Source organism: Crinia signifera, chromosome 3 (genome assembly GCF_055691185.1).
Source record: "Crinia signifera chromosome 3, ASM5569118v1, whole genome shotgun sequence".
NCBI lineage: Eukaryota > Metazoa > Chordata > Amphibia > Anura > Myobatrachidae > Crinia > Crinia signifera.
In genome coordinates this window covers 91765558-91776593 of record NC_139219.1, presented here as the reverse complement: position 1 = coordinate 91776593, position 11036 = coordinate 91765558, and the positions used below count along the sequence as shown (strand labels likewise).

General features: G+C 43.5%; 1 protein-coding gene across 1 annotated transcript; it reads right to left on the bottom strand.

The window, feature by feature from the left end:
* Positions 1-2533: 2533 nt before the first annotated feature.
* Positions 2534-4211, bottom strand: LOC146062887 (uncharacterized). Its single transcript, XM_083174893.1, has 3 exons — positions 3719-4211; positions 2777-3346; positions 2534-2604 (listed from the first exon to the last, which is right to left on the bottom strand). The coding sequence occupies exons 1-3, from the start codon at positions 4116-4118 to the stop codon at positions 2534-2536; spliced, it is 1041 nt and encodes a 346-aa protein (XP_083031019.1). The 5' UTR covers positions 4119-4211.
* Positions 4212-11036: the final 6825 nt, after the last annotated feature.

Genomic DNA, 11036 nt, shown 5'->3' with positions numbered 1-11036 from the left:
CAGTTTTCCTTTACCTCATTAGTTAGGTTAATTGTATAATAATGAATCGTTATCTCATTCTACAAATAAACATTTCAAAAAATATTTTTCCGTATTTTATTATCTTTTTATTATCTTTTATTTATAGTAAAAGTATAGTTTTATTTATAGTGCAGCATGGTTCTGTAGCACTATATATAGTGAGTGGAACATACCATACAGCGACATTACATAGATCTTGAGACAGGACTGTTAGACACAAGTTACCAACTGTACAAGTATAAATACCCTCTTCCAGAGAGAGGCTATAGATGACAGTTCTATTTTACATGGGATGTTGCTATGGGCAACCACTCAGAATCTACTTCCTATTTATTTAGCACCTTCTAGGATATAATAGATAGTAACATCCCATGTGAAATAGAACTCTTATCTTATACCATGTTCTCATTGCCGCCCCTGCAAAATCCCGGGTTTTTCTTGCCGGGTTTTTGGCGGGGCACAGAGAATGGATACTTTTCTACCCCGTTCATACAGCACCTTAAACCCGGGAAATTCCCGTGTATGACGCGTTTACACTGCTTCCCCTGGTCTGCCCTGCCAACAAGTGTGTGAATATAAAAGCAGCTTTGATTGGCTGTTGAAAAAGTAGCTGTGATTGGCTGTTTTAGAAAGCAGCTGTTATTGGCTGGCTGAGGATGATGTCATATAAAGTGGCCTGTTTTTTCCAAGCACACTGCATTGCTGGAATCATGGCTGATGAGATGCTTTTGTTTTGCACCATTTTGCTGTTTCATGCAGCAAATGAGAGCTTGCTGCAGCTGCTTACATTGTGCTACCTTGCACAATGCACTTTGAAGAGGAGGAGAGCGCAATTTCTTGCTGAGAGAGACAGTGCTCGCCTTCATTATGTGCGAAGGAGAAGAGCTTTCATCACCTCCAGCATTACCTCCATATTGAGGTTCAGCACATCCAGTACCCGGCGAATGTGGACCAGAGACTGCTCTCATGGCGAGGTATTTTGGTCTACAGTGGAGGGTTATGAGGATGACCAGTGGATGGAGCATTTTCGCATGTCACGTGGGACCTTTCAGTATGTGCTGGACCTTCTAACCCCTGCACTTTCCAGACAGACCACAAACTGCAGAATACCCATCTCACCTAGAAAGAGACTAGCGATAGCGCTATGGTGGTATGCTACACCGGGAGAATACCGCACAGTCGCCTGCTTGTTTGGAGTGGGGAGATCCACTGTATGCACTATAGTCCATGAGGTGATGCAGGCTTTGCTGGAAGGACTTTATCGTCGTTTCATCACCTTACCTCAAGGACAAAGGTTGGACGACATCATCGCTGGTTTCCTGCATCGTGGATATCCACAGTGTGCTGGAGCTATAGACGGTACACACATTCCTATTATTGCCCCCACAGAAAACCATGCGGATTACTTTAATTGCAAAGGCTGGCACTCCATAATTCTACAGGCTGTAGTGGACCACAAATATTGGTAAGTACATTTTTTTATGATAATATTAAACTGTACTTTGCGTATTGCTAGGGTAACTAAACAGAAATCTTAACACTTTATATTTTCAGCTTCACTGATGTCTTCATTGGCTGGCCTGGCCGTTCCCATGATGCAAGGGTTCTAGCAAATTCGGACCTATACCTTATTGCTGAGGAGAAGCAGGATGGCTGGTTGTTCCCTAGAGAGGTAAAGATATGTTTTTGCATGTTGCAGTTGGGATATTTTTAGTGTTATGTATGCATGTATGTATAACCAACGTACCACATGTATTGTTGTTTTTCAATGTCTCTCTTTACACCGGTAGAGAAAAGTGGCAATCTGAATAGCATACTTGTACTCCAAGAATTCCATATTGTAACTCTTATTTTACTTTGCAGAAATCGAAGATCATCGATGGGGTGGAGATCCCAGTACATATAATCGGGGATGCAGCATACCCATTACGACGATGGTTAATGAAGGGGTTCACCCAGCGCCATCAACTTACCCCGGAACAAATTGATTTCACCCACACCCTCAGTTCTGCACGAATGGTGGTAGAAAATGCCTTTGGCCGTCTAAAAGGCCGTTGGCGTTGTTTAATGAAGCGCAATGACATTGATACCAGCTTCATGCCTCATGTAGTTGCTGCCTGCTGTGTGTTGCACAACATATGTGAGTTTAAGAAAGAACAGTTTCTACCAGAATGGACCGTACTGGAGCCTGAGGAATCAGATCACTCTGCAGATTCTGAGATGTATGAGGGGACAAACACATGTGCAGAAGACATTCGCAACACCATTACCAATAACATATTTGCTTTAACCCACTAGTGTACTATAGTTTTTAATTTTCAATAAACTTCAAAAACATTTCTGTTTGTTTGTACATATTTTATTCATATGTACAACATATATTTTTTTAGTTAAATAGCATAAAGTGTACCAAAAATGCACATAGAAAAATATAATAAAACTGTAATGACAATACCCAAATGCCTTACATAACTTCTGTACAGGCCGGGTGGGCAGACAAATAAACAAAAAGTCAATAAACACCTCTACAGCACATGGTAGCGGGGGTTTTCCTTTCTTGGAGCCGTTCGATTCTCCGCATGACTATGTGGACCAGCCGCATAATCAAGGCAGTGTGGTGGAACTGTGGGAGGCTGAGTTGCACCCGGTGTACGCTCAGGGAAATGGCAGTGATTTGCTGGAGGCTGAGGTGTCCCAGCAGCATACTCGGGGCACTGCGGAGGAACTGGTGGAGGCTGAGGTGCACCAGCTGTACGCTCTTGGAAATGTCGAGGATTTGCTGGAGGCTGTGGTGTCCCAGACGCATACTCTGAGGAGTGCGGTGGAACTGGGGGAGGCTGAGGTGGACCTGCTGTACGCTCAGGGAAATGGAGGTCATTTGCTTGAGGCTGAGGAGTCCCAGCAGCATACTCAGGGAAAAGGTGTGACATTGGTGGTGGGTGAGGTGTGCTGTATGGCACCATGTTCCCCTGGGTTGGGCCTACAAAATTTGGTTGGCCTGCGCTAAACATTGGATAACCATACTGAAAATTATTGTGTGGTGGCTGGGGCAGTGCATGGCCTTGTGCCCTAAATAGACTATTAAGGAACTCCATCTGCGTATCTCGGTTCTCTCGATTGATACGCTCATGCATACCAACAATGGCAGTAATGAACGTGTTCTGTAGGTCACGCTCATTGTCCATAAATCGCTGCAGACGAGCATCTTCATGAACTTGCATCGAATTATCCATTTCCTTCAGGTGTTCAAGCATTACGGTGGTCATTGCTTTTGTGGCTTGTTCCATCTTAGTGGACCTCTTTCTTCTCAGTGGCACATTATAAACTATGGGAAAAACAAACAACACATTACTATACAAGACTATAATAATGTTACTTCTCCTTCTACCCAAAAGACATTGTTGGTGCCCATGCACTTGGAAAACCATCTGTGCTGAAGGCTAGATATCAGTAAAACCTTAACTTCTCATTCAGACGTGTTAGCAATGTTGCTGACAGGCCTGAATCAGATCCCCTCTGCACAGATGCATGTGGATGTTAAATTTCAAAAATACTTAAATAAAAAAGCAGTGTTGGCACATGCATGCTTGAGGCCTTTTCCCTCCTGCACTCTTGCTACATGCTGCGACATATTTCTTTAATAAACAAAAATATAGTACTGTGTAATAATGGTGTGTGTAAAAAGTTATAAACTTACTGTTGGTCCGCAACTTTGGACGTGCACTCTGTGGCAATGCTTCAAAGGCTGGACTTCCTTCAGCAGGTAGTGATGATGCAGGCGTTGATGGTGGTCGCTGCAAAGGTGATGGCGGATGCTGCACAGGTGAAGAGAATGCCGTGGGGCCTACAGCTGAATTGTGGGAGTTAAATGATGAATCCAGAACTTCACATTGGGCTTCACCATGGACAGAGCGGGAATCCATTTCACTGTCTGTGGCCTCAAGGTCAATGGGTGACGCTGCTGCTGCTACTGCGTTTTCTTCACAGACACTTGCTGCACTGCCAGCAAAACTGCTGGAGGAGGACAGTGATATGGGATTAGCCAGTGCAGAGTTCCCAAAGATGACATTACACTGGTCATAAAATGGCCAGTCCATACGGGCACCACCACTCTTCCTCCTGTTTAGGTCATGGACCTTAGCATACTGCTTCCGCAGGGCTTTGAGTTTATTCACTACCTGTTGCTGCGTTTTGACAATGCCACGGGCAGACAGGATTTTGGCGATGTTGTAGTAAACAACGGAGTCCTTCACTGTGCCGGTCACTTGCTTTTTTATCTCCTCCTCTCCTCTCACTGCTAGCAGCTCGAGCACTTCCTCATCCCTACAGTGCGACATGTCTGCTCTCCTCGACGCAGCATATGGACGTCAGACGCAGCATGAAATGGACGTCACGTCACCTGATCACATCCGCCAATGAGCTTCTTTTTTTCCATCATGTTTGAAAAACCCGTGTCTGCGCTGTTCAGACTGAAGTACACCCGTGTTTTACCCAGGAAAAACCCTGCAAAAAACCCGTGTGTAATTCCCGGGGCATAACACCCGGGAATTTCAAAAGGACGCGTTCACACTGAGACACGACACGGGAAATTACCGCTCGCCCTGCCAAATACCCGGGTTTTTTAGGCAATGAGAACGGGGTATTAGTAAATTTCTCCCATACGGTTCACTTTAATTACTTGTCATTTAGGTCCTGTGTATCCGTGAACTCCCATTTCTATTGCATTTTAGTCAAACCGTTTTTTCAGTGGAAAGTTGCCTTTCTTTTGAGTGCACCTGCCTGAGCATCGGAAGAGGTAGGGAACATCTTTATTATAAGCTAAGAATACTGGAACACAGTGCAAAACATCTGGCACACCTCCGCTAAAGAATAAACATGCACTTTGAGGGGTTTAAACAACTTTTGGCCAATAGATGTCAGTTGAATTTCTAAAAAAAACTCAATAAACTGTTAAATGACATGGGACTGGTATGTGGAGGTGTTGTAATGATGTGAGTTTAAAAAAAAAAAAATACAAATAATAGCTAAAATGATTTATTCAAAAGTTTTACAAAGTGGTAAAAAATGTTTTTTTTTTTGTACTCCAAAATGCTCAAAAACCTATGGTACTTCTATTTTTGTTATTTTTTTAGGCGGTCCAAATATGATTTCCCAACCTGGTTTTACCTTTAAACTAATTGCTACTTTAACCACTTAGCTATTTTTTATATTTTGACTATTGGGCATTTAAACAGTTGGGATTCTGATGTCGGTATACTGACCTTCGGAATTTCAACTGTCAGGACATCATTCTGCACCCATCCATTGTCCCCATTGTAAAATTACTTGCCACCCCCATTGGCAATAGACCCCCACTAATGGCAATAGTTCTCCATTAACATTACTCTTCTATGTTCTACTCATGTTTTGGAGTTTGAGAAAAGTTTGGACTAACAAAATACAGAAAAATATCTGAACGTGCTATATATAACTCATGAGCTACCTAGTTGATCTTTAAAATGTAAGACTGAAAGGAGTTTGTTGTCAGTAGTGATCAATAAAACTCTTATTTTGATTTAATCTCCATGATTAACACTTGGCAACAGTAAGGGTTGTTTCCATTTTTCTTCAAATGTAAAACCCACAATAACCAGTACAGTTAAAATAAATGGTACTTGTTTCCTAGCACGGCGCCCACGATTTTCATCTTATGCCATAGTTTGATCGCATCGCATGCGATGCGATCAGACACGATTTTTTCAATTGTACAGGCACCCCGATTGGTGATTACTATGTTAAATGCACCCCCATTGTTAATGCCACCCCCACTATGAACGCCAACCCGAAGCGTGGCGAGCGTGGCAGTACGCGTCCTCCGACCTTTTCATACCCCCCACTATCCACGTCGGCGTGGAGTTGAATTTATATAGTGTGGCGAACGCAGCGAGCCACTGAGCCCCGAAGCATGGTGAACGCAGAGAGCCCCGCGAGGGGACGTGGATCACTTCACATGTATTCCGCGTCGCCTAACCTAGCTATATAATCAACTCCACACCGACGTGGATAGTGGGGGTATGAAAAGATCGGAGGATGCGTACCGCCGCCCCTCGGTACTATCGTTGAAAGTGGGGGTGGCGTTAACAATGGGGGTGCATTTAACATAGTAATCACCCATCAGGGTGCCTGTACAATTAAAAATCGCATCGCATTGCATTCCATTGTAAAGGCATGCGATGCAACGCAATATTAAAATTGTACAGTTCGGCTCTAGCGACCATATTTCCAGTGATGGGAGTGTGCCCCAGCGATAAATCGCCAGGTGCGCGCTCCCGTTTTCAGCCCTGTTACAATCGCTGGTCGCAGGAGCTTGCTGCGACCAGCTGATTACCTCTGTGGCACCGCTGGCAGAGGTTCCCTTTCATCAGCGACCACCTCTGGACGCTGATAAAAAGAAGAAACTGAGCAATATATTGCTCAGCAACATATTGCTAGCAATATATTGCTCAGCAACATATTGCTAGCAATATATTGCTGAGCAATATATCTCCCCCGTGTGTACGGGGCTTCAGATGGACAAAACCATGTGCAGTGCAGGTGGTGCAGCTGTAAAATGTGCAGAGAGAATTAGATTTGGGTGAGTTATTTTGTTTCTGTGCAGGGTAAATACTGGCTGCTTTATTTTTACACTGCACTGTAGATCTCACTTTAAAGTAAAACCCCACCCAAATCTAATTCCCTCTGCACATTTTACATCTGCCCCACCTGCAGTGCACATGGTTTTGTCCATCTAAGAAGGATTTTGTCAGAAAGAGTGAACTAGAATAAGGCCCATAGTCTTGGTGAAAATGTGAAAATCTTCTTGTATCCCCCCAAAAGTCAGATTAATATAGGATAACAGTATGGAAGACTATTATTGGCCTTAAAAAAGTATTTGCAGAAAGTACCCAAATAATTTTGTGATGGGCAAATTTTGGGCAGTATGGATGGTGTAATGGTTAGCATTACTGCCTCACAGCACTGAGGTCATGGGTTCAATACCCACCATGGCCCTAACTGTGCGGAGTTTGTATATTCTCCCCGTACTTGTGTGGGTTTACTCCGGGTACTTCGGTTTCCTCCCACAATCCAAAAATATACTGGTAGGTTAATTGGCTCCCAAAAAATTATCCATAGAATGTCTTGGTGTGAGTGTACATGTGGTAGGGAATATAGATTATAAGCTCCACTGGGGCAGGGACTGATGTGAGTATTCAAATATTCTCTGTAAAGCGCTGTGGAATCTGTGTGCGCTATATAAGAAACTGTTAATAAATACATAAATTAGGGCAACAGTGCTTTCCAGATATTCCTCACCTGCGTTCTGGATGCATCCCATGACCTGTAAGAGATGGCCATAAAAAAGGAAAAAAAGGAAGAATAAAGTTATTTAAAATTTAAGCGATGAATTGATCAATTGGGTATCACATAAAAAAAAAAGATTTATTAAATCTAAGGGGAGATAGCTGAAGCAAAGCAGAGCCAGTTTGACATGTGGTTGCCAAGGCTATATCTAATTAGCTTATTTTGATGTAAAGTGGCAAAAAAAAAAAAAAAGCAGCAAGGGGAAATGCAAAGATTCGAAGAGTGGACAGCAAATTGTCGACAGTTCTCTTGGTAGGGATCAACTCTTACAGGCCCACCATAAAAAAGCCGGTTACTAAGCAACTTCTTTGACGAGTATCTGGGACATGCTCTCAGAATTTATAATCTTGAGGGGACCAGGTACCACCTATCAGTGCAGCAGCAGCAAAGAGAGTCACGTGGCCTGAAGCATGGTGAGGGAACCGAGTCCTTCCTTACAGTCCTTGTCACCCAAATATTACCAAAGGGCTCTCTCCCTGGCTCCCTAATGTGAGTCTCTATCTGCGGTGTCAGGCAGGTGGAGTTTCCATACAAAGTGGACACTAGACCATTAATGGAAAATTGCCTGAGGCATAACATTTAAAAAGTGGTAAGGGGTCTGGAAAAAATGTCTGTGTCTTATAGATGAATGGAAGTTATGTATTTGTAAGAAATTAAAATATATATATATTTAATATTAGAAATGATGGGAATATTAAGCCTTTGTAAGATATTTAATCTTCCTAGACAACCATAGCTCAAAAGCTGTCGGAGTACAACCCTGATGGAAATCTTTAGTATAAGAGGTCCAGTTTAATTTTGCTCTGTTCCAGATTCTAAATGAGAGTGAGATGATGGAGTTAGGGCACCTAAGTCTAGGTAGCCAGAGCAGGAAGGAGACCAATTCCACTCCAATACAGCCTTTTACCATATAACAAGGACTGTTCCAGAGCACATATTCAGTGAGCTGTATAGCCAGGTAACAGTTGAGAATACCCAGTCCACCACCTAGAGCAGAGCATTGAAGAAGCTGTACACCAACCCTGAGTTACTTATTTGGCAAAAAGTGTAAATGTAAGTTGTATAATGTAAACATCTAAAAGAGGATCCAGATTTGGAGGCTCTGGAACATCAAAAGCATATGTGGAAAGAGGTTAATCCTCACATCCTTAATCCAATGAAGCCAAGAGATGTTGAGGGATTTCCAATTAAGTCATTGTTTACCATAGAGAGCAGATGAGGAAATTAGCCTGAATAGGTTGTGGAAGGTTTTAGTAACATAGATCCTCATGTAATTCATTTTATTACAGTGTCATTCAAATGCAAAGTGGTTAGTATGAGATCTAAAAGATAGAAATAAAGACTCTCTGAGCCTGATTCAGAAATGATCGCTGATCTGCAAAGATGCAAATGACTGTCGACAACCAGGCAGAAAGGGAAAGTGCCCCTTACAACTCTGCAAATATTTTGAAAATACTCCAGATCACTATGCAATTCCCGAAATATCAAATGGTTTTTCCAGTCTGTGGAAATGTGATTATGACCCTTTCACAGCTCTGTGACAAAGACAAGATCATCAAGGCCGGTGCTGATGTCACAGACCCTCCGCGAAAAAATGCTTGGGCATACCTGCATTTTTCCTGACACTCCCAGAAAACATCTTTAGAGGGTTCATTTTACAACCAGAATTTTTTTGACTATAACAGTCTATCTCTAGGAGGAAATAAAGGACAGATCAATTATATATGGAAGTGTCAGCAAAATATTGTCCACATTTAAAGCTATTTTGTGTTCCAGCCCATACTGATAGGAGATATTAGAGTGGCATTGAATTCTGGCTTCTAGAGGCTCTATGAGCAAAGCAAATATAAATGGTTAGAAAGAGAAACTTTGATGGGTGCTGTTATAAATCTTAAAAAGGAGCTGAGGTTGAACTACCACAAAAACAACTGCAAATGGGGAGTGTTACAGGACCAAAACTCCCATAACAAATTTCCGAATGAAACCCAATGACCTGAGCACCCTAACCATGAATGGCCAGTAGATTAGAGATGGATATTTTCTTTTGGTGGATTGAGTAGTTTAGATAAATGGTCAGTCTTGTGCTATCCAAGGAATGTAGATAATCTTTAGAAGGAAATCAGCCTGTAGAATATTTTTTTTAAATTAAAATTGTTATGCTAAATTGTCTCTCTTATAAGCTATATAAATGTAATTACGGTACTCTTTACTTAGTTGGGCACCCACGATCTCCATCGCGGGCGTCGTGGGTAAAGAAATCGCGGTGATCGCGGGCATCGCGGCCAGTACATTAACGGCCGCGACGCGATGCCCGCGATCACCGCGATTTCCCATAGGGTTCAATGTTAAATTTAGTGCTGGCCGCGATTTTACATTCAATGCTTCAATGGCCGCGATTTGGCCATAGGAATCAATGTTAAATAGCCTACAGAGCCCAAATAGGCACAATTAAAACTTAAATGTCCCCCCAAATTTGTTACGCCACCCCACGATCCACGCCAACCCGAAGCGTGGCGAGCGCAGCGAGCCCGCGAGGGGCGGCGGTACGCGTCCTCCGACCTTTTCATACCCCCACTATCCACGTCGGCGTGGAGTTGAGAATAGAATAGTGTGGCGAGCGCAGCGAGCCACTGAGCCCGAAGCGTGGCGAGCGGACGCGGATACCTTCACAGGTAAACGTGGCCCTATGCGGGCTTCACAGGTATCCACGTCCCCTCGCGGGGCTCGCTGCGCTCGCCACGCTTCGGGCTCGGTGGCTCGCTGCGCTCGCCACACTATTCTATTCTCAACTCCACGCCGAAGTGGATAGTGGGGGTATGAAAAGGTCGGAGGACGCGTACCGCCGCCCCTCGCGGGCTCGCTGCGCTCGCTACGCTTTGGGTTGGCGTGGATCGTGGGGTGGCGTTACAAATTTGGGGGGACATTTAAGTGTTAATTGTGCCTATTTGGGCTCTGTAGCCCATTTAACATTGATTCCTATGGCCAAATCGTGGCCATTGAAGCATTGAATGTAAAATCGCGGGCAGCACTAAATTTAACATTGAACCCTATGGGAAATCGCGGTGATCGCGGGCATCGCGTCGCGGCCGTTAATGTACTGCCCGCGATGCCCGCGATCACCGCGATGGGCGCCCAACTAAGTAAAGAGTACCGTAATTACTTTAAATTACTTATATTAAATGTGCTTAAATATATACTTCAACTGGTCTTGTGTTTTAAACATTTTGATATTATCTATATAAATCTGATATAAACTTAGTCAAATATTACAGTATATAGGGGGCCCCAGAAGCCATTACCCCAGAAGGGGCCTCAAGTGGCATAACCCCAGAGGGGGTCCCAGAAGCCGTTACCCCAGAAGGAATCTTGAATGACTTAACCCCAGAGGGGGTCCTAGAAGCTGTTACCCCGTAAAGAGTCTCTAGTGGCATTATCCCAGGTGGGGTGGCATTACACCATGGCCCTAACTGCAGAGTTTGTATATTCTCCACGTACTCCACAGATTTCCTCTGGGTACTCCAGTTTCCTCCCACAATCCAAAAATATACTGGTAGGTTATTTGGCTCCTAACAAAATTAACCCTAGTATGTCTGTATGTGCATGTACATGTGGTAGGGAATATAGATTGTAAGCTC